Source organism: Podarcis liolepis, assembly GCF_965112155.1.
Source record: "Podarcis liolepis genome assembly, chromosome: 14".
Lineage (NCBI taxonomy): Eukaryota > Metazoa > Chordata > Lepidosauria > Squamata > Lacertidae > Podarcis > Podarcis liolepis.
The window spans coordinates 33,255,130-33,279,917 of NC_139569.1; the positions used below are offsets into that span (position 1 = coordinate 33,255,130).

Sequence of the window (24,788 nt, forward strand, 5' to 3'; positions counted from 1 at the left end):
ATAATGGCCAATGATTGATAGCAGTGCTGGGCATTTAATAAGGATAAGTGATTAGCAAGGAGCCCATTGTGCCAATGGTTCTGCCAGTTCCACTTTCCACTAGGGCAGAAGTCCCCAGTGAAAAGCAAAGAGTAAAGGGATGCCTCTTGCAAAGAGCACTCTGGGATAGGGTAGGCACTGCTTTAAGAATCTCTTTCCATCTCTCCAAATGACAAATGACAGCATCTTGCCCAAGGGCCTCTCAGAACCTAGAGCCAGTGGGAGTCATCAGTGGGTTCCTCCAGACATTCCTTTTTATTGTTCATCCATGATTATCTGTGCTCATGATTATACTAGGACAGTCACATGTGATCCTGCTTTTAATACTACTTATGCCCATCAATGTTTGGGGGCAATCATACTGCTTTATTTCCAATCAGTGCATATCCTGCAATGTCCTGCTGAAATCCAGTAACTTTTCATACCAGAAATGTTCTGTTGTATTTTTGTCATGCTTTTGATTTCCTATAGCCCCTCCAGGCAGAAATAATGTGGTAGCATTGAGGAAGCATCACAAAACAAACTAAAGCAGAACAAATCCACCATCAGTAATACAACTATTATTGTGTCAAGAACATGTTGCAGGATGCACCTGAAATAAAAAAAGCCAGTCTTGGAGGGGATCAATCAATCTGAATTAAAATCACTACCTGGTGACAAAGACAGCAGCATCCACTGGAGGGGTGTCATCTCGTGCTCCCGGCACCTGATTATTTCCAAGGTACTTTGCGCCACCAAATTCTTCATTTTGCCAATGGCAAAAACTCTCCAGGGACCTCTCCCCATGATGCCCAATGGACAGCTTGGCCTTCAGGAAACAAAGAGGAATTGAAGAGACACAAAGCAGGGAGGGGATCAACCCAGGTGGCAAATCTGCAAGCAATGAGTAGGCCATCAGTAGAACATGAACCAAGAATCTTTCATGACAAACTAATATGGACAAAATATGGGCAACTAATATGGACCGGAGGAATAACTCTGCCAGGGCTAGCTTTCACAGAGGCAGCTGCCTAGATGAAAGGACCACTTTGCATGGGAAAGAAATCCTGCTGCAATAGCAGAGGGGATGCATTTTCACTTTGCACTAGTACAGGGAGCAGTGGGATGAAGATTGCCAAGCAGTATTTTAGCAGCCCAAGCAATAAAATCATGTTCTATCTAGTAACCAGCAATGGGATTTGTAAAATCATTTCTGGGGAAACTGTAGATTCTCTACAGTTCTGCCAATACTCTACCAGGGTCTAGCTTAGTTTTGGTCCCTGGTTTCCAGATTCTGCCATGGTTGTGCCTATGCCCTGGCAGTGCCTGTGCCCTGGCAGATTTCTCCACAATCTCTCCCTACTCAACTAGATTTCTTCAGGCTCTGCTCTAACCCTGCTCTGCCTAGGAGCATATATACATATAATCAAAAGCAGTCAATCTTAAGGATGATAGGAAGGCAAATCTAGCAATGGGCTTGGGGCAGAAATTAACTGCAGCCCACCAGTGGATCCAGGTCAATTTCAGGTAAATTGCCACTTCCTCACTTCAGTGAAAAAAACCTCACCAAAGATGGCTACAGCACATGGGTTGTGGAACTCTGCAATCTGTCTACTGCTGTTTTATTTAACCCATCTATCATTTAATGGTTATCAAAGTCACAATTTCAGACAGTTGTTTTGAGCAAAATAAAAACACCACCATAGCAGGTTGTCACCAACTTACAGGACGGCTTTGAAGAAGGACAAGCTTAGTCACTCGAATATTGACTTTAACTCCAAGGCTCTGGTGTTGAAACATGTTGTACACCTGAACAAAGGCAGTAACATACAACAAGCTCAGAATATCATTCCATGGAAAGAAGTTAACTCAGACAAAAATGTTTCCCTGCGATTTATTCAGCAAATAATCTAATGACCATGAACTAACATACTAAACTACTTGCCACAAGTACAAAGAATTTAATTCTATTAACAGTACTTAAATAACTTGCATACTATTTTTCAAGCAAATAGCTTCATGCACATATCTCAGTAGTTTTTACAACGGCCTTACAGAAACACAGGAAGCTGCCTTATAGCAGGTCGGACCATTGATCTACCTAGCTCTGTACTGTCCACACTGCTGACAGTAGCACTCCAGGATTTCATGCAAGAACACTCCAGCCCTACCTAGAGATGCCAGGGATTGAACCTGGGACCTTATGCATGGAAAGCGGATGCTGTACTGCTGAGCTATGGGCCTTCCCCAACCTAACTTCTGCCTGACAAGAATTAATCTGCTTACTTTACTTCACCTCTCTTTCTCCTTGTCTTTAAAATAAAATGAAAATGGCAGCTGTAGCCCTTGGGGCAATGCACTTTAGGGGAGACTGTAACCCAGGTTTGGCTCACAACTCACTAGTAACTAGAAACTAATTCAAAGTTCTAAGACACCAGACTACGGACGCTGTTTAAGATATTTAACGAAGGATTAAATAATAAATAAACAAACAGTGGGGTCCAGTCTTTTCGGCAACCGTGCCACAAACAGGGATGGAATTTGTTAATATGGCGCCCTGAGTGAGGACAAAATTGGACTCCTCCTCCTCCTCCTCACAAAGCATATTTTTATTTTCACAATAGTTCCTTTTGGTACAGTTGTTTTAGGGACGCGGGTGGCGCCGTGGGTTAAACCACAGAGCCTAGGACTTGCCGATCAGAAGGTCGGTGGTTCGAATCCCTGCGACGGGGTGAGCTCCCGTTGCTCGGTCCCTGCTCCTGACAACCTACCAGTTCGAAAGCACTTCAAAGTGCAAGTAGATAAATAGGTACTGCTCCGGCGGGAAGGTAAACGGCGTTTCCGTGCGCTGCTCTGGTTCGCCAGAAGCGGCTTAGTCATGCTGGCCTCATGACCCGGAAGCTGTATGCCGGCTCCCTCGGCCAATAAAGCAAGATGAGCGCCGCAACCCCGGAGTCGGTCACGACTGGACCTAATGGTCAGGGGTCCCTTTACCTTTACGGTTGTTTTATTGTGGATCTTCTCAGTAGGTACCCATATAAATATAGGTGGTGGCAACGGTTATTTTGCGCCCCCTCCCAGCTTGGTGCCCTGCGCAGGGGAACCACCCACCCTACCCTAAATCCATCTCCGCCACAAATTAAGTCAAAGAGAAAGCATTACTTTGATGTGAGGTATAATAAATCTGCACCCACCCCAATAGCCTTGGTGGGGGAGTGCTTTTTGTCAGGCATTAGTGTAGCACTAGAGCCTGAATTTGTTGCAGCCTCACAGGCCCACATCCTGTGTTCAGAGTTTCTACAAACTCCTCTGCCTGTGCAATCTGTGATACCTTTTTCAATAGAGTGTCTGCCCATGGTTTAAATTGTGCCTTTCCTTGTGAATCCAGAGCTAGGATTTGACTCCACGTCTGCCAGCCCCGACATAGTAAACCAAACCAGCTCTCTTATGTACACAAATGCTAAGCACATGTTCCTTAAATTTGACTCATCTGATAACTTGCATACCCACAGGCAGCTCTTCTTAAGAAGAACAATATTTTTTAACAAGCTCTCCAAGGGCTAAAAAGAAAATTAATATATGGGTTTAAAACCAAACAAAACATGAGGCATTGAAAAGGCAGCTGAAGGAAAAAAAGATAGATGGTTCTGAGGGAAATGGATGGTTGGGCACTATAATCAAAGGGAACACTGAGGTCAAAATATAATTTTAGAGTCATTGAGATAAGTTGAAAGACTGTAGTTTATGCAGGTCAAAAATACTGAGAATAGTGCTGTCAGAAAGCAAAACGAAATAATGGTGCATTTTGGACTTCAGGAAATAGAATGGAAAAGCAATTTCCTTGAGTTATTCATGTGCAATATAAGAGAATAGAAATATGAGTGAGTACAGAATGGCACAATCTTAAGTTAGGAAGCTCAAAAACACCGCAGGAAACTAGTTTATATGGTTATCTCCAGACTGTACATTCCAGCTAGACAGTTCATCTCTTTTACAGATACATAATTAAGCCCAGAACTGTATTTCCCATTCCTTGATTGCACAGATACCCCATGTTAGAATATATCAATCATTAAAAAATTGGAGGAACAAGAAATATTTGCAAATCTTAAGCATCTTCTGTACGTTTCGAATTATTCTCTTCTCCACCAACAAAGGGAGCTAAATTCAAAGCACAAATTTGTGTTGCATAAATCCTAGAGTATGTGTTGTAATGAGATGTCTGACTTTTCTGTACAGTGGTGCCTCGCAAGACAAAATTAATCCGTTCCGCGAGTATCTTCGTCTAGCGGTTTTTTCGTCTTGTGAAGCAACCCTATTAGCGGCTTAGTGGATTAGCGCTATTAGCGGCTATTAAAGGCTTAGTGGCTTAGCTGCTAAAACACTATTAAAGGCTTAGCGGCTTAGAAAAAGGGGGGGGGGGACGAAAAAAAATCTCAAGACTCGCAAGACAGTTTCGTCTTGCGAAGCAAGCCCATAGGGAAATTCGTCCTGCGAAGCGCATTGAAAAACGGAAAACCCTTTCGTCTAGCGGGTTTTCCATCTTGCGAGGCATTCGTCTTGCGGGGCACCACTGTAACTTGATTACTTGCTATTGGGCAATGCCGACACTCGCAGAGCAAACTAGAAAGGGATGCCCAGTGGATCTAGAAGACTTCAGTAAGCATAGATGCCTAGCAGTTCATTTTGTGCTGCAAAGTACACTTCTGGCTTCTGAACCACTGTAAGGATATTAGAACAGCCCCTGAGAATACAGAAGATGGACTGTCTCTGAGCTACCTAATAGCTGGAGGTATTCCTTTAACAGGTATTGATGCCTACAAGATGCTTGAATAAATAAGCACTGACTGCTTCTGACAGGCAGTAGTGGCTGGCAATTTCCTGCCACATGAGCCAGGAGAGTTCCAGCTGCTTGGCTGCACTCCCTTGCCTTAGAGGTCCTCACTGGGCTTGGTGCCTGGCAACACCAGGAAAGACTAATGATAAGGGCAGGAAATGATGCCTGAATACATAGGGCACCATGTGGACATAATGATATTTCTGGTCCTTAAGTTGAAGACTGGTATGATATTGGGTCCAATGTAGCACTATGTTAAAGTCACATAGCAGTATATGCCATGAATCCCTCGGTCCCATCAAGATCAGGCATGCCACTGCAGTCCCAAACAGAAGAGGAGGACGATGGAGATAGAGCTGATGGAGGGCAGGATAACAGGCACCAGAAGATGAAGGATGGGAACCTGCCCCTTGTAACTACAGGTGTCACAGATGGGGAAGCAGAGCTACTGGCTCTCCCCACTGCCCCACTCCTGAGGTGTGCAGAGATTCGTTAGGGAGCGGGGAGATGCTGAACAAGAGGAGCTGGAGGCAGAGGGACAGGACACAGTGTTGTCACCATGAACAAAGTGTCACTGTTGTAGGTGGGATCAGTTGCACCTGCCTAGGAGGAGTTCGCAGGTGCGTATGTAGCAGACTCACCCTTTACAAGCTTGGAGGAAGAGGTGTGTCACTCATTGTGGATCACTCGTCTTCCTCATGTACCCTCACCACTCCTGGTTCATACTGTGCCTGAACAAAGATCTGTTTCTTACTCCAAAGTAAGTGCCACTGTTATTGCATTCTGGGATAGGAGCCTGACAATATACTTGTTTTGCTGGCAGAAGGTTGTTGAGCAACCAAGAGAAAAACCCTGCTCTTCCCAAAATAGTGACAAATAATGCTAGCTTTGTGAGCCTGCAACTCAACTAGTAATTAGTATATCCAACTATATCAAATTTTGGTCATCTTCAGATGTACCTAATGGAAGAACAGATCTACAATTTAAGTGACTTTCTAAGACCTTTGTGGTAAGAGGATGCCCAGATATTGAAATCTATGGAACAGTGATGTTAAAAATAATCTGCTGTTTGGTTAACCTAAATAATTACTTTTCAAATATATACTTTCTTCTTGGTTTTGAAATGAACTTGCCTCTATTTCAAGAAAGACCACAGGCTGACTTAAGAAATTGTAAATGTATATTCTTAGTGTGGCTGCAGCTGTTGCTAAACCATGTGATTAATTTAAGAGTCTCCTGAAGCTGCAAGCAGTAACATGAAATTAGTGATCCCTTGAACATTATTAAAAAGGAAAGTTTATATGTTAGATTTTTTGAATAAAGTTGGGCTTCCCTTTGTAGTTTCCTTTTAGATTTTAAATCACCCTGTTAAGCCTGGTCTTTCCACTTGCAGATGCATCTTAGAAGCAGAGTTGTATGCGGAAATAATTGTTCTTTTCTTCAAAATACACTAATCTCTATTTTGGGAGTAATGCTTTTATTCCTTGAGGCACCATTTGGTGTTCTCATGTGAGAGGAAGCTTGATGTGAGAGGAAGAAGGATTTTTAACATCACATTATCCATCTCCTTTTCCTGGATGGCTGAAACAATATGATGCGGGTAATAACTATTATTTTTATGTATCCTGCATCCTCAATGTATATGATGTGTTACAAAGACCAAAAAGCCTCGAGACAGAAAGGTTGTGCATTTACAGAAGTGACCAGAGGAGGAATGACCACTGGGAGCAGAACAGAGAGAAGAAATACAATGGTGCATCTGCAGCAACACAACCGGATACCTTCATCTACCCCAGCTGCAAAAAGCATGTCTCTCCCATCTCAGAAAGCCTTCCAACAGTTTGACTTCACCCCTAAAGGTGCACTCCTCCATCGTCTCCTGAGACAGACAGATGCCAACCAGCCTTCAAATGCAGGGCCGTCTTTACCTGGGGGTGCAAGGGGTGCTGGGCACCCGGGCGCTGAATTCTGGGGGGCGCCAAATGTATACTGGTCCCTCTCTATCGGCAGCAGTGAAAAGCAATGGAGCAAAAGTCCCTGCCCACCTCCTCCATCGCTCTGTTACTCCGTAGCATCAAATATTCCCGATGAGTCAGGAAACGAAAGAAGTTTTCCCCGTTGCATTGTTGTTATAGGTGAGCGATTTCCTCTCCCAAAAAAGCTCAATAAAAGTTAATTTGGGGGCGACTAAACTAAATTTGGGGGCGCTGGGCGGATCTTTGTACCCTGGCAGTGAATATGCTAAAGACGGCCCTGTTCAAATGTCTCAAGCCAGCCTTCTCCACCCTGGTGCCTTCTAGGGTTTGGGATTACAAATCCAATCAACCCCAGTCAGCGTAGTCAATGCTGAGGGTTGGTAGTGGTAATATACCCAAATATCTGGACTATAGCAAAAAGCCAAACAAAACACTTCCTGCACACAGACAACTAGCAAATCAGGGAGACAGCTGTTAGAACTTGCTCTCTACAGCAAGGAATTTTCAGTTATGAGATTCTCCACCTGTGGTCCCAGGTGGAATGTACTACATAATTCTGCCAGACCATATGCCTTTGAACTCCTAGTTCTTTCACAGAAAGCACTCATCACCACCAAAACCTGACCCTCAGGTCTAGACCAAGCACCTAGAGTTCTCCATAATGGTTTCCCTGGGACATTTAATTTTTTTAAACAATATATTCATAAGTCAATGTTGTCTTAAGGCACAGTTCAAAGCTTTTAAAAGACATTTAAAGCAGAGATTTGGCTTTAGGAGCCCATCATCCGATCTGTGTCTTTTGAAATAATTTTTATTTTTGTTTTCCTTTGAGTTGCATCTATTTCCACCCCTAAATTCATATCCTCATTCAGCAGCTGCAAAAATAAAACCATATTTTGTAATGCTGGCTTTCCTTCCCAACAAACAGATATTAAATTGCTTTAAGCAGATCCTAGCTTTTTTATATATATAAAAAACTATAAGTATAATGTGTGTGCTAATATGCCATTTTAAGTCTTACTTTGTGGTTTGACTGTAAATGTAATGCCTTACAGCAAGGAGCCAAATTAATAAATCCCCCCCTCCCTGACAGCAATGCTCTATTTGCTTAAATCCTGGCATACATGCCAAAATTAACATTCTGGTTTCTTTTAGAAGCAGCTGTTCGTCCTGCCATGTTGGAGTAGAGAAGAAACTAAGCTCTGCAAGGCCAAAACCTGAACATTTATCAACATTCATAGGAAGACACCAATGACTCCTTGCACCCTTAAGCCTTGATGGAAGTTCATCATTGCCCTCATTGACCATCTGTAATGCAAAACTAGGTTCTACCTTTGTAATTTAACACTAGCATTAGGGTGGGTAGTTAGTAGAGGCAAGGGAGGCAACTGTGTGTGTTTTTGCACTGTCAGAGGTACTAAGCAGATCCTACCTAGCATAGGAGGAGGAGCCATTCATTTATGTGGGCAAAAATAAAGGGGTGCAAAGGGGGACACATTAGGGATTGCAGATAAACTTATCCCATACTCTTGGCACCCTCAGTTTCCTGGGGAAGGAGAGCATTTTGACTTTTAAAAATATGATCCTAGTTAATAAATGAAGTTATTAATCTCCAATAACTTCAGCAGGTCTGTTCTGAGTACTGTAGAAGTAGCATTGGATGCAGCCTAATGAATTTCTCTTCTTTGGTGCTCTTAATTAGAATCAATTTTCACTAATATATGCATTCTTAGGCACACTTTCCCCTAACACACACATTTTTGTACACAGCATTTGGAGGAGTACTAATTATCATATAAAAAGCGCAAAAATGAATTGGTTAGAGTCCACATCCTAAATGTTGAAGTTGTTAACTTAAGGAAGTACCGTACTCTGTGTTGCAAGAACCCTTTCTCTCCATCAATATTACTTGATTCATTGCTGTGAAAAGAGAGCTCACATACAGTTACTGCACTCTGGTTGTCTAAGATGCAACTATGCCTGTCTAAGATGTTTCATATAAAAATGAATAAAGAGTTCAAACTCAAATACAAAAACTAAGCATCAAAACATAGGACTAGTTTTGAATGTCAGACGTATCTCAAGGAAACCAAGTGAACCTACCATGTTCATCACAGTAAGAATGAATCTCTGAGCAGCATCTGCTCCATGGTACTGGACCATATCAGCATCCGCCACCACAAGTGTTTCCACTGTGTATTCATTTGTGAGCCGAATAGCATTCCTCCGCTCTCTCCAGTCATTGGTAAGCTTTGCCTTTTTTTGCCTCTTCTTTTCTAGAAAGCAAACAACATGTTCAAACATCTTTTCTAGCACTATTAAATATTCTCCTTTGATGCTTTAACTTTGAAGCAACAAGTTTCCACTACTGCAATAGTTACATTGGATTCCTCTGTTGTACCACATTCAAAGTCATCTGTCCACTAGGAACTGGAGCCCTTACACTAGCAGAGAGAGAATGTAGCCAATTGAAAATGATAGACATGACTTACCTAGGCCCATTAATTTCAGTGTGTCTGCTCTAAACATAACTTAGTTGACTACAACCCATGGACTTGGCTGAGAACCAGTGACACCTGACATGGCTTCCAACCATATATACCAAGTCATCATGGTTTCTCAAGCTTGTGATTAGGTGAAGTATCTCCATTGGCTCCCACAACTCTTCTGCTGAGTCCATATTCAGTGGTACATTCTCTTTTAAATTCCCCAGTGTAGTTTTGTTATAGGGAACAGTCCTGCTCTATTCTGTCTTTGTCAGACCACACATGGAGTACTGTGTCCTGTTCTAGGCACCAAAATTTAAGAAGGATATTGACAAGTTGGACCATGTGCAGAGAAGGGCGACCAAGATGATCAAGGGTCTGGAAACCAAGCCTTATTAGGAACAGTTGAGGGAACTGGGTATACTTAGACTGGTAAAGAGAAGACTGAGAGGAGATGTGATAGCCATTGTGAGGGTTTGATTAGCTGCTTGTGCGTGAAAACGTGCTCCCTCAGAGTTTGTGCGACCCCACAAACCTCCGTGTGTGACGGAGCTCCTCAGACATGTCTGCTCTAGTCACTAGTAGAGTCCGACAGTGGCTGTCTGCGGAAGCGTTTCCAGCAAAGAAGTTCCTTAACGGAAACGCGTCTCCTGGACTCACGGCGTGACAGTTTCCTGCGAGGTGTGGGTCTCCCTATGGGAGACTCCGATACCTCCCCACTGTTCTCGCTGGAAGCCTCCCTGAGCCCTCCCTCCTGCTCGCATTCCCTCAGAGACCCACTCCTCCCCCTGCTGGTCCCTGCTTCAGCAGTTGAGTCTCTTTCATCCTGCCTGAGTCCCTCCACCACCTGATGCTCTGATGGCAGTTCCCTGACATCCACCTCCCCTCCAGGGCCCCCCTCACCCCCTCCCAATTCCTCCCCCCTGGGAGGTGAAGGGCTAAAACCCCGAAACGAATCTTCCTCATCTTCTGACGTCTCGAACAATTCTCTCCATCGATCGTCGTCCTGGCCAGCTGAATCCTCCTCCTCTTCAGAATCTGGGAACCCCTCCAACTCCTCTTCCTCGTCGGTGGTGGCAAAGTATTCCCTTCGGAACCTCGCTACAGGCTGAGGTTTACGTGGGAACCTCTGATGAAAAGTCTCTATTAAAACCTCGTCATTGACATCCTCTGCCCTAACCCAGGTGTTTTCCGACTCCGGTTCCCCTTCCCACATTACCAAATACTCTACTTGATCTCTCTTCCACCTGGAATCGAGGATCTCCGCTACATGGTAGCTGTGTTCCTTCTCCTCCATTGCTGGTCCCCTATTGACCCTCCCCTCACTGTCTCCTCTATACGGTGACAGCAACGACCTGTGAAAAACTGGGTGCAGCTTCATGTGGTTCGGTAACCGGAGCCTGAAAGCCACTGGATTGACCTGCTGTATGACTTCAAACGGACCCAGCCTTTTGGGTCTTAATTTCTTACAACCTCCTTTGAATGGCAACCCTTGGGTTGACAGCCACACCTGGTCCCCCACCCTGATGCTTTCACCTTCCCTTCTGTTTTTGTCTGCCTGCCTCTTATATTCCTCCTTAGCCCTGTTTAAGTTGAGTTGGAGCTGGCGATGGATCGCTTCCATTTCTTCCACAAACTGTTCTGCAGCTGGAACGCTCCAGTTCTCCCCCTCCCCCCCTGGGAAGGCTCTGGGATGGCACCCGTGATTAGCCAAAAAGGGGCTCATCCCCGTGGACACGTTCTCTGCATTGTTGTAGGCAAATTCTGCCAACGCCAACTTCTCCACCCAATCATTCTCTCTGTCATTAACATAACACCTCAAATATTGTTGGAGAACCCCATTTGCTCTTTCCGCCTGCCCGTTGGTTTCAGGATGACGGGCCGTCGAGAAATTAACCTCTACATGCAGTAAGCTCATGAGCTTCCTCCAGAACCTGGAAGTAAATTGTTTCCCTCGGTCTGAAACCACCCTCAAGGGGGCGCCATGCAACCTAAACACATTCTCTACAAACAATTTGGCGGTTTCTTCTGCTGTAACCGCATGTGAGCAGGCTATGAAGTGGGCCATTTTAGTTAACAGGTCTACTACAACCATGATGGCTGTTTTCCCTCTAGACCTTGGCAGATCAGTCATGAAATCTATTGCCACTGCTTCCCACGGTCTCTCAGGTGTGGGTAGTGGTTCTAATAAACCAGCCGGCGCCTGCCTCTCCCCCTTGGCTCTTTGGCATTGTTCACACCCTCTCACATACTCCCGCACATCTTCCCTGACCTTGGGCCACCAAAATTCCCTGGTAACCAGCCACATGGTTTTGTGTTGCCCAAAGTGCCCTGCTGTGGGGCTATCATGCAGCTGCTTGAGTACCTTCTCCCTCAATTCCCCTTCAGGTATATATAACGCTCCCTTATAATACAATGCCCCATTTCTCTCCTCAAAACCACCGGATTTGTCTTCCTCCCCTCTGAGATCCCTGAGTTTCCCCTGGGCGTATGCATCCTGCACCGTACCCTCTACCAATTCCCTTTGCCCCACCAAAGTCGCCCCACACACCCAGCGGTCCTCTGGAATGATATGGGTTTCTTCGGGTGCTCCCTCCCCCTCCAAATATTCAGGTTTGCGTGAGAGAGCGTCCGCCCTAACATTCTCTGGGCCTGGCACATAACAAATCTCAAAGTTAAATTTGGAGAACTCTTGGGCCCATCTCAACTGCCTTTGGTTGAGCACTCGCGCCGTTCTCCAGTACTCTAGATTTTTATGGTCCGTGCACACTTGCACTTTATGTTGTGCACCAACTAGCAGATGCCTCCATCTCCGGAACGCCTCATGAATAGCAAGCAGTTCTCGGTCGTACACCGTGTAGTTCCTCTCGGATTTGTTCAGCTTCCGCGAGAAGAAGGCACACGGACGCCACTCTGACTCCTCCTTCCCCGGCTGCAGAAGAAGCACCGCCCCTATGGCTCTGTCAGATGCGTCTGTTTCAACCCTTAGCTTCTTTCGTAAATCCACATGCAGAAGTTGTTCTTCAGAGGCGAAGGCCCTTTTCAGTTCCTCAAACGCTCGCTCCGCCTCCGCCGTCCATACAAACTTCTTTTTACTGCTGAGACAGTCAGTGATGGGCGCCGTCAGATGGGCGAAGTTGCGGATGAACTTACGATAAAAGTTTCCAAACCCTAGGAACCTCTGCACATCCTTCTTGGTTTTGGGTGTTTTCCATTCCAGCACTGCCTGTACCTTGCCGGGATCCATGGCCAATCCCTTGTCTGACAGGCGGTACCCCAGGAATTCCACCTCCTTGGTATGGAACCGACACTTCTCCAGTTTGACCCACAGCCTGTTGGCTTGCAGTCTGCTCAACACTTCTCTGACGTCTCTCACATGTTGCTCCTCATTCTCAGAATACACCAACACATCATCTAGAAAGGCAACGCAATTCTTGTAGAGCAAAGGGCCCAGCACGTGGTTCATAAAAGATTGAAAACACGCGGAGCCTGCTTGTAATCCAAATGGCATAACGAGGTATTCAAACGCCCCCAAAGGGGTAAACATGGTGGTTTTCCATTCATCCCCTTTCCTTATGCGTATCAGGTTGTACGCCCCCCTTAGATCCAGCTTTGTGAAAATCTTTCCCTTCCTCACCCTGGTCAAAATATCATCAATTCTGGGCATAGGGAACGCCACCGGTTCAGTCACTGCATTCAGCCGCCTAAAATCACATACAAGTCTCGGCTTGTCCGCATTTTTTTTGTCCACAAAGAACACTGGGCTCCCCCCTGCTGCTTTGGACTCTCTGATGAAGCCTCTCTTCAGGTTCTTGTCAATGAACCCTCGCAACTCCTGCATTTCCCTGTCTGACATGGCATACAACTTGCCCACGGGAAGCTGTGCTCCTGGGAGTAAATTGATCTGACAATCAAAGGGTCTATGAGGTGGTAGTTGGTCAGCTTCCTTCTCGCTGAACACGTCGCTGAGATCTGCATACTGTGGTGGTACCTTCCCCTTCCCCATTACTTCAGTCCCTGCTAGGGTGGCTTGGGCCCCTGCTGAACCCTTCTCCCCTTTGCAGTGTTCTAGGCAATGTGCTGAACCAAAGGACACCACTCTTTGATGCCAGCCAACCAGCGGATCATGTAGAGCTAGCCAGCTCATTCCCAAAATAATGGGAGCGCCTCCCAGGGTGGCCACATTAAACGCTATCAGTTCTGTGTGCCTTGCCACCCTCATTATCATTGGGACAGTCTGCAAGCGGACTCCTCCTCCCAACAACTCCCTGCCATCAATCGTGGTCACCTGCAGGGGGTTGCTTAAAGGGATGGTCTGTATCTGGTGTTCAGCAGCAAACTCCTTGCTCATAAAATTGCAGGAGCTGCCTGAGTCCAATAGCGCCTTTATTTTTAGGGGGTGCCCATTCTGCAGCTCTAGCGACACTTCAATCACTAGAGCAGGTCGAGGAGCTTCTGGCACGGGCACTTTCACTGCTCTTTGGCCTGGCTGCAGTGCCCCAATTGTGGCAACCAGGCGTTGGCTTTTACCTGCTCCGCTCCCCCTTCTTCTCCCCCCTCAACAGCTCCCACCATCCCTTGCCATTCCTTCCTCTGGGGGCAGACTCTGGCAAAGTGGCCTGGCTGTTGGCAGAGATAGCATTTCCGGGGGCCCTTTCCCTCCTTCTTAGCTCCCTCGCTGGTTTTTGAAAATGCGCGCGCGCGCGCTGTTCCGATTTCCATCGGCTCTGCCGGCGGGAAAGCTGGCTCAGGAATGTCTGGAATGCGGAACTCCTTCCAACGTTCCCCTCTCCCTTCCCGCCTCTCCAAGGCTCTTGCCTCCTGCCGCGCTCCTATGGTCAGCGCAGATTTGGTCAGCTGATCCATAGACTCCGCCCTGGGGCTCCGTGCCAGCTCGTCTTTCACCCCCGAAGAAAGACCTTCTTCAAATAGCATTTGAACGGGTGCCGCCGATAAATCCCAACTCAGTCTGTGAATCAGCATGGTAAACTCAGTCCAATATTCACGGACAGATCGACTTCCCTGCTTACAAGCCATTAGCTGTCTGCGCACCACCCCTTCCTCAATATCGCTGGAAAACATGATATCCATTGCACGAAAGAACTTCATTGTGTCCTTTAGTATGTCATTGTGCGTTGCCATTAGGGGTCGAACCCAGTCTCTAGCCCCTTTCTCAAGATGCCCAATTACAAAAGCAACTCGCGATTCCTCATCAGGGAACTCATCGAACTGCACATTAAGGGCATATTGCATCTCTGTCCTAAAAGCATGGTAGTCCTTGGGGTCCCCCCCAAATTTCTGCACCAATCCTGGTACCTTTCTGGGGAATTGCGTGCCTCTCCCCTTCTTGTCTGCATCCTGAGCCCTTCTCTCCTCCAACCTCGCCGTCTGCAGGGCCAGTTGAACCTCCAACGCTCGGTATCTATCTTCCAAGCTTGGACCAGCTCCAGCCCCTGCTCCTCTGGTTCCGGTTGGTTCGCTCATGATGGCTTCTCTTGCACAGGCAGCGTACAAAGACTGTCGGACTGCTGTGAGGGTTTGATTAGCTGCTTGTGCGTGAAAACGTGCTCCCTCAGAGTTTGTGCGACCCCACAAACCTCCGTGTGTGACGGAGCTCCTCAGACATGTCTGCTCTAGTCACTAGTAGAGTCCGACAGTGGCTGTCTGCGGAAGCGTTTCCAGCAAAGAAGTTCCTTAACGGAAACGCGTCTCCTGGACTCACGGCGTGACAGTTTCCTGCGAGGTGTGGGTCTCCCTATGGGAGACTCCGATACCTCCCCACTGTTCTCGCTGGAAGCCTCCCTGAGCCCTCCCTCCTGCTCGCATTCCCTCAGAGACCCACTCCTCCCCCTGCTGGTCCCTGCTTCAGCAGTTGAGTCTCTTTCATCCTGCCTGAGTCCCTCCACCACCTGATGCTCTGATGGCAGTTCCCTGACAGCCATCTTCAAACATCTAAAGTGCTGTCACATGGAGGATGGAGCAAGCTTGTTTTTCTTGCTCCAGAGGCTGGGACCTGAACCGAAGCATTCAAGGGACAAGCAAGGAGATTCCAACTAAACATCAGGAATAACTTTCTGACAGAAAGAGCTGTTTGACAGTGAAGCAGACTTCCATGGACTCTCCTTGCTTGGAAATTTTTAAACAGAGGTTGGGTGACCATTTTACATGTATGATCTAGTTGAGATTCCTGCATTGCAGGGAACTGGACTAGATGACCTTCCAACTCTACAATTCTATGATTCTGCCTTCCTAACCAGACTGGTAAACTATTCATTGTCTCAAAACAGGCTGCCCATTTCCCTTGAGCAAGGATCTTTTAAATAATACAATGGTCATGGCCTCTGCTGCCACTGTGGGCCCCTCAAGGCACACCTGAAACCAATACCCTTCTGCTCATTCATACTTCCATTCTGTCTCGTCAGTGCCTGCATTTGTTCACATCCAGTCCATCCTCTGTCAAACTGTCTGGCAACCGTTCTGCTATATTGCTTTTCTGCCTGAGGCACCAACTATCATCACTCAATATAGTTTTCTCCCCCCACTTCTGAACTGAAGCAACAGACAAGAAATTGAACCCCACCACACACCCTCCTGCTGAAAAAGAGAAACACACAGAAGCAAAGAGGAAAAATGCATGTTGTGGAAATACCCTATTGTGATAAAGATCTACCATATATTCACTTTTTTTTTAGATGGTAATGAATAACAACAATTTACACACCAGTGGCTTAATCCCACTAGGCTTGCCTGGGCAAATCCTCATCCTTCTGTGTGTGTGTGTTCAAAAAACAGGATATAGATTATTAAGCCAGATATACAGCCCACCGTATTCACAAAGGTTTAGGGTAGGTAGCAGCAAATTTCCACAAAGTTGGAGGGCTTCTAATGGCAAAGAGATAGCAATTTAATTCCATTATAACACCAGCAAGATCACCTCCACTCAAATCAGACCTGCTTTGTCCAGGTTCAAGGGAGAGAGAGATGCCGTCTCCAGTTACCCAGAATAAATCTCTTAGTAGCTAAGACTACCAAGCACTGTGCGCCAATGAGGAAAGGTTGCAGTGTCTGGGACTTTTTAATTTAGAGACAAGACAAGTTAGATGGTACATGATAGAAGTTTATAAAATAATGCATGGCAAGAAAAGAGTGGGCACAGAAAGGTTTTTCTCAACTGGGATTAAATAGAGAGAAATGCATGGACATTGCAAAAGAAAGACAAAAACTTGCATGCATGAAAAACACTGATTCCACAATAAACTCAAATCTGGAAGCATTCTGAATAAGCTGAAACAATGAGACAACTGGCCCTCATTTACATGGTTTGTGGGCTGTGTTTGTGTAGGTGACAAGTTGTGCATGCCTTTCCCAGGAGGATGATTTTATTCCATCCTAATTGTTCAGTCTCAAAAAAATATTAAAATTTTAAAAAAATCATTTTCCTTTTACCACCTCTGGTTCTCACAGCTAGTACAATGGACTGGCAAAAATCCTAATGATTTACGCAGGAATCTAAGTAAATGTATACAGGACTCAGAAGTTGAATGAGGCTGAACAAAGCTTTTACACTTCAGGAGATGGGTATTTATGCTTTTCAGTTCTTACCCAGCAATAAATTTTGCCAGTTTTAAGAAGCAGAGGATAAGCGCTATTGAGGAAAAGCAGCTTGCTAAGATCTGCTAAACATTATAGGATTTGCCAGAAACTGTTCAAGTGAGTGTTGGACCTAGTAGCCTGGCAGTGACAGCACACACTTTTGCCTTATCAGATTTGCAAGACGTAATTCTTCTGCAGCCACACGAAATAAGGATTTCTGTACAATACACAATACCCTTTGCACTCATCTATCTATCTATCTATTATCTATCTATCTATCTATCTATCTATCTATCTATCTATCATCTATCTATCTATCTATCTATCTATCTATCTATCTATCCCTATGAGAATTCAGGATTGTTCAGTCATTCCAATTGTGACCTGCTGTGATTGAATTACAAGAAAGGTAGGTCTGCCCTTAATGAAACCCCTTAAGCCCAATGCCTGACTCCTAATTTAACCCAGGTCACAGATACCCCCCATAACCTTCCCCTATGAACAGTTGTCCGGGTAGGGAGCAGCCAGGTTGCCCCATCCCCTCTGCAAGTCAAACACTGAACAAGGGTGGATCTGAATAGGCAGCCAAATTAAACAAAAGCCATACACAGCTGGAGACCAGACTGCCCTCTTCTGCCAGGCACAGGGCCCACCAACAGACACGGGGGATGAGATACGGGCTAGGGGTGGGGTTTCAACAGAGGTTTGTGGGCCAAATATTGCCCTCGCCCCATGCAGCCTTCCAATAGTCATGAGGGGAGGGGGGCTGCCACCCCCCCAATCCTCCTCTAATTTGAGGTACTGATACTCAGGCAAGTCTTAAAGAGTTGCTATGATGCCACTTTAAACAGCCATGGCTTCCCCCCAATAATTCTGAAAGGCATATTTTGTAAAAGGCGCTGAGAGTTGGTAGGAGGCCCCCCATTTCCCTCACAGAGTGACAATTCTCTGAGGGGTTTAATAGCCAATCCGATTTCCCAGGGAATTCGAGGTATCATTGCCCTTAAACTACAGTTCCAGAAACATTTTTTTTTTTTGGGGGGGGGGGGAGAAGCCATGACTGTTTAAAGTGGTATCATAGTATAGCTTTAAATGTATGCTATGAACGTGGCCTATGTTTCCTGCAGTTATTGCTAAATTTGAGGGGTTCAAGAAGCAAATACAGTGGTGCCCCGCAAGACGAATGCCTCGCAAGACGGAAAACTCGCTAGACGAAAGAGTTTTCCGTTTTGGAGGTGCTTCGCAAAACAAATTTCCTATGGGCTTGCTTCGCAAGACGACAATGTCTTGCGAGTTCCTGCTGGTTTTTTCCCCTCCCCCCTTTTTCTAAGCCGCTAAGCCGCTTATCAGCTGATCCGATCAGCAGATAAGCCGCTAAAAGCCGCTAATAGCACTAATCCTCTAATCCTTCAATGGGCTTGCTTCGCAAGACGAAAAAACCGCTAGACGAAGAGAATCACAGAACGGATTCTTTTCGTCTTGCAAGGCACCACTGTACAGTGGTATCTCGGGTTAAGTACTTAATTCGTTCTGGAGGTCCGTTCTTAACCTGAAACTGTTCTTAACCTGAGGTACCACTTTAGCTAATGGGGCCTCCCACTGCCGCTGTGTGATTTCTGTTCTCAACCTGAAGCAAAGTTCTTAACCTGAAACACTATTTCTGGGTTAGCGGAGTCTGTAACCTGAAGCGTATGTAACCCGAGGTACCACTGTACAGCTGGAGTTTCTCCCCCTCCTCCATACAATAATTCTGAACAAAAAGTTAGGTTTTTCTTTTTCTTTTTAAGCCTGCGGAACCAGCACTGCCTCTCATCTCCCTTGGCAGTCACCAAAATGGCTCGCTATCTTGTTTTAGCAGAATATGGACTCTGCAAGTGGAGGGCTGAAGCTTCACGTGTTCTGTTGAAAGTGCTGCACGTCCAACCTCACTCCAACACTGCCACCCCTCTCTGCCGCTCACATCACCCTCACCGGCAACTCCTGGCTCATAAGCTACAAAGTGTTTCACGGGACCCAGTATGAGGGAAAACTCAAGAGCTGTCCGTTGATGCTGGCTGTCAAAAGATTTTCATTATTGAGGTGGGAGAAGGTTTGCCGGTTGGCAACTAACCTGAGGCAAACTGGAAGAGGAGAGGAACAGCTGCATGCTGGGAGTTGGCAGCCATGACGGCTGGCATTCGGAGTGCCTTTGCATCCAATGCCCACTTGTTCCTCACCAGATGATGCAAGTGTGAGGAGAGTTCTGTGGAATTTTTCAGAACGTTCCTTCAAGCACTCTTCTTTCCCACCGCCTCTCTCTCCCACCAACCTATTCTCCATGGTTAAAGCCCTACACTGTATTTCTTTCCCTTTATTTGAAAGAGAGACCGAGAGGGAGAGAGGGAGTTATTCTGGTCTCATAACCCAGAGTAACTGCTATGAAGTACGGCTGGAGCTGGACACAACAAAAAAGAAAAGAAAACTGTGCCTGACAATGAGCAAGCCTTCAAAAAGAAAAGTGTCAAACTAAAAGAGGAAGAATGGCCACATTCACACCATTCATTTAAAGCACTATGATATCATTTTAAACAGTCATGTCTTCTCCCCAAAGAGTCCTGGTAGCTGTAGTTTGTTGAGGGTGGCTGAGAGTTGTTAAGACCCCTGTTCCCCTCCCAGAATTACAATTTTCATCCTGAACTAAGCCCTAGTACAGAGTTTCCTGGGAAGAGAGGTTGACTGTTAAACCACTCTGGGCTGGCTGACAGCCAGAAGAGTGACCCCAAGAATTCACAACTACAATGAGGTTGGGGGAAAGTGATCCCAGATCCTCCATTAAATGGAATAAAGATCAGCACTGTCTTTTACTCAACCTTGTTTTTGGGGGACTTGGGCAGACCTTAGATATTCCCACAGAGTGATGGAAAGGGCCACAAACAAGAGAATTTGGAATTCTTTTAATGGGGCTGAAAGGATCCTGCAGGCCTATGTTGGACTGGCCTGGCCTCCAGTCATTACAAGACTGAAGAAGGAAGCTCTCTGAAAACCTCCAGCAGCACTGAAGAAGGCTGAAGCCACAACAGCACATCTCGCCTTTCTCCTCTGGTATCAACTGATTTATGAACCCTCTGTGAAGCCAATGAAACCCCAAGCTAAAATAAACAAATAGTCAAACGGGCGTTAAAAGCCATGCAGCTCAGATGTTTAAGTGTGAGCATGAAAGTCATAAAACCCAAGCAGACCGAGTGGCAGAGAAATGTACATAACAAGCATCAAAATCTGAAGTTTTTTAATGTTTGATGTTTTATAGTGTTTTTAATATTCTGTTGGGAGCCGCTCAGAGTGGCTGGGGAAACCCAGCCAGATGGGCGGGGTATAAATAATAAATTTATTATTAATATAAATTATGATAATTGCTGAAGGCTCTTTCAAATGGTGATGTTGCAGAGCTGGGTAAAATGCCTTCTGCATGCATAACATACGCTCTACCCACTGAACTGACGGTCCTTCCTTATGCAAAGCAGGAGTAGCAAACTTACTTTCATTCATTCTATAATCACATTCCTCCAAAGAGCTCAAATTGGCCGCCTCCCCTCCATATGATCCTCAACCACCTCTCTCTCTCGTTGAGGCTGAGAATTTGTGGCTGGCCCAAAGTCACCCCACTGAACTGGGTGGCCAAATAGGGATTTGCATCATTTTCCCAGGTTTATTTAGCATTTATTTAACCAACTGCATGATGTAAGCATCCTGAAATAAGCCCTAGTACAGAGTAAACTGGGTACATTTCATTTTTTATATAGAAAAATGCAACAGTGATGATGGCAACATAAGAAAAGCCTCTTGGATCAGGCCAGTGTCCCACCTAGTACAGCATCCTGGTTCTCACAGTGGCCCACAAGCAAGACCTGAGTGCAGCAGCACTCCCCACTCCTGCAGCCTCCAGCACCTGGTATTCAGAAGAACATTGCCATGCGTTTGTCTAAACCATGGGTAGGCAAACTAAGGCCCGGGGGCCGGATCCGGCCCAATCGACTTCTAAATCCGGCCCATGGACGGTCTGGGAATCTGCGTGTTTTTACATGAGTAGAATGTGTCCTTTTATTTAAAATGCATGTCTGGGTTATTTGTGGGGCATAGGAATTTGTTCTCTCCCCCCAAAAAATATATATATAGTCCAGCCCCCCACAAAGTCTGAGCGACAGTGGACTGGCCCCCTGCTGAAAAAGTTTGCTGACCCCTGGCTCTAAACCTCTTTTAAAGCCATCCAAGTTGGTAGCCATCATTGCCTCCTGTGGGATTGAATTCCATAGTATAACTATGCACTGTGTGAAGACATACTTTCTTTTGCTTGTCCTGAATTCTATCAACATTCACCTTCCTGATTATAGTGATATACAAAGAGCTTGTGGCTCCCTCATTCAACCGGCAGATGACACCTTTCTTATTCTGACAGGTTTTGGGGAAGTGGCTGTTTTGAAGGAAAGGGCTGTTGCTGTGATGTTTCACTGTAATTATTTATATGTTTTAAGTCAGGGGCCAGCAACCTTTTTCAGCCGTGGGCCGGTCCACCGTCCCTCAGACCATGTGGTGGGCCAGACCATATTTTGGGGGGAAATATGAATGAATCCCTATGCCCCACAAATAACCCAGAGATGCATTTTAAATAAAAGCACGCATTCTACTTATGTAAAAACACACAGATTCCCGGACCATCCGTAGGCCGGATTGAGAAGGTGATTGGACCGCATCCAGCCCCCCGGGCCTTAGGTTGCCTACCCCTGTTTTAAGTGATATTGTGTGTTTGTAATAGATAGATAGATAGATAGATAGATAGATAGATAGATAGGATTAAATTGTCACCCCCCCTTGCTTTTAGCTTTTTCTATTTTATCTGTAAGCCGCCTTGAGTCCCTGTCAGGGAATTATTAAACACATATGCTGCTGCTGCTGCTACTAATACTACTAATAAATAGCTGGCATCTCTGCTACCTCCCACTCTCCATCCCACCAGCAACAGACAGTCCAGAAGGGATCCCAGCTGCAACTCTTGGGGAGGGGCAGACTCCCCTGTGCTGTCCCCAACTGCATTATTAACAAGTAGTCTCCACTGTAATCCCTAGTAATGTAAGCAAATACCTTGGACTACCCAGGCAGCAGATTTGCTGAGTAAGGAGATGTCAATTTACACAGCCAAGCTATACGATTAAGCTCCCTGACCCTGCAAGTTCAGCATTCTTCCCTTATGAAGTTGTGTGTGTGTGAGAGAGAGGATGGCTCCACTGGGGATAATTCAATACCAGCTCTCAGGTTGCTTAAGAACCCCAAGTAATCAGAACAACTAAGGTAGAGGATGAGCAACCAGCAACCTGAGCTGCCAAGTTCTGCCCTCATCCCTCTTGCCAACTTATTGATGTGTGTGAGTGGGTAGGTGTATAGGAAGAGATGGTTATAGCCATGGAACTTGCCAGGAGTCCATTGTGGGAAACTGAGCCTTAGCTCATCACCCTCTAACTTCTCAAAGTGACCCTGAGAGTGTCCCCAAAGTGCTGACCAAGTAACTAAAGGAAGCATCAGCAATACAAAACATATTCTTTTTTTCTTTCTTTTTAAAAATTGAATCTGTGCAATTGCACAACCTTCTGAGTTTTTTTATCATAATTTTTATTAATTTTACATTTTTTCCAAACTTAATACCATTTTCATAAAACAATACAATAAACTTTTGGCAATATGAGCCTAAGACTTCCTTCCTCCCCGGCTCAACCTTCTGCGTTTTTACATTTACAAACAGAGCTTCCCTTGGAGACTGGAGAAACTCCACTTGGTTTAAAATACAGAGCCTAAATTGCTGTCTGGGGCTGGGTTTGTGGAACACTTCCTGCCAGTTTTAAAATGACTATGCTGGTGCCGCCTGATTTGTTTCCAAGCAACATTCAACATGCTAATCTTAACATTCAAAGCTCTAAGCTATTTGACTACCTCCTTCCACATGAACCTGCCTAAGTATTAAGGTCTTCTTTTAAAGCTCTTCTCTAGATAACCCTACCTTCAAATACGAGGCAGATGATGCCAAGAATATGTCTTTCTCTGGCATGGCTCCCTGGATCTCTAATATTCTCCCCAAGAAAGCTCACCTGGTGCCAAGATGTCTTTTTCAGTTCCAGGTTTTGCCAACTATTTTATATCTGGGAGCTATTATTTTTAATCTTGGTTACTGTATTTTAAAATGATGCTTTATATTTTTATCTAATAGTGTTTATTGTGTTTTTATATCTTCCACGCGAACATGAGGTTGTGTTCTTTGCCCATTTGGATGCTATACTCTCGTAATAATTTCTTTGGAGCCCAGGTACTGTATTCGTAACAGAGATGGCTAAGCTGGGGGTGGGGGTGGGGCAAGCTGTGAAGCATTTTTATCTGGCCCTCATCTGCCCTGCCAAGATGTAACCAATGTCACACTCACATTTAAGGCACATGCCCCTGCTCCAGTTTGTTAAGAGTGCTGGGAATTGTAGCTCTGTTAAGGGTAAACTGCAGTTCCCAAGATCCTTTCAGGGAAGCCATGTGCTTTAAATATGTGATTTGACCACAGTACGGTGGGGCAGAGATTGCTTACAGTTTCAGAAGTTTCCACAGTTGGATGAGAAAGAAATATCTCACTGTCAGAGCTGCCCAAGGTCCCAGCTCACAAAGGACCAACGCCAGTTCCTTGTTATATACAAAAGTCTTTATTGAAGTTCAGTTTGTCTTTCACATCAACAGCGTGCAGCTCTACGTCTTAAACTCTAGACCGCCGAAGCTCCGTCTGAGTCTCCTCCCCCCTGACACCAGTTTAAGATCCTAGCCTTGCTCCACCTCTTCCTCTGCTCTTTCCTCCCCTGGGTCCTCCTGTCAGCTGGGGTTCCCCCCCTTCCTAGACTCTTCTGACGCTGAGTCCCCTGATTCTTCTCCCTGCCTCCGGCGGGCTTTAGGACCTGGTTCCCAATCCGGGCTTTCTGCTGTCCCGTGCGCCTGTACATTTGAACTTGGCGCGCGCGCCCAGCCACCAACCTTCCTCCGGACCGTTACACTGCTCTGGTCACTGCTTCCCCCTTCGGGGAGGCTAGCTGGACTTGACCTCCCCTCCGTTTCCCCACTCTCCGATGGAGGCGTGGTCAGTCTCGACTCATATTCTCTCCCTGCTGGATGCGACGCTGGCTCTGACACCTGGGACCCTTCCCCCCCACTACGCTCTGGTGGGGAAGCTGGTCCTGATCTCCAGCTGCTGCTTTGGGAGTCCCCGCTGGCCCCCCTTGCTCTAACCATCGGCGCCTCCTTCTGGGAATCTTCTGATTCACTGGAGAGGCTCATGGAATCTGTCGGGTCACTGCTATAACCCCCTACGCTGCCCTCCGATTCTTCCCCTTCACTCTCCATTTCCTCTCTCCCCTGTGCCTCTGTTCCTGAGGCCCTGACACTCACATACTATGGGATAGACCCTAATGTTATAAGGGAAGAGGTGTAGCTCAGTGGCTGAGCATCTATTTTGTACACAAAAGGTCCCAGCTTCCATTCTTGGCATATCCAAATAGGGCTAAGGGAGACCTTGGAGAGTCACTGTCAGCCAGTGTAGGCAGTACTGAAACTAGGTGGACCATTTGTCTGACTTGGTAGAAGGCTACTTCTGTGTTCCTGTCTCATAAGAACATAAGAAGAGCCACCTGGATGAGGCCAATGCCCATTTAGTTCAGAATCCTGTTGTCACAATGGCCAACCAGATGCTACTTTGACATCTCTAGACAGTAAGCAGCCTATAACTGGAAATAAAGGGAAGTCTGAAAAGCAAGACCTAAGCAGAATAGCACTCTCCTTACTTGTGATTCCAAGCAACAGGCATATGGAGGCATGCTGCCTCCGTTG

The 24,788-nt window shown here is 45.9% G+C and overlaps 1 protein-coding gene across 3 annotated transcripts in view; it reads right to left on the reverse strand.

Annotated features, from left to right (window-relative positions):
* The window catches only part of ADAMTS17 (ADAM metallopeptidase with thrombospondin type 1 motif 17), a 185,062-nt gene that overhangs the window by 139,615 nt on the left and 20,659 nt on the right, over positions 1-24,788 (reverse strand). For all 3 annotated transcript variants that reach the window (XR_014519045.1, XM_083475000.1, XM_083475001.1), the window contains exons 4-6: positions 8,935-9,107; positions 1,744-1,827; positions 690-847 (exon numbers count right to left, since the gene is read on the reverse strand). Coding sequence is in view for 2 of the 3 variants with exons in the window: in XM_083475000.1 (XP_083331126.1) it covers positions 690-847; positions 1,744-1,827; positions 8,935-9,107 (415 nt within the window). In the remaining variant the exon portion in view is untranslated. The remainder of the gene's footprint in view (positions 1-689; positions 848-1,743; positions 1,828-8,934; positions 9,108-24,788) is intronic.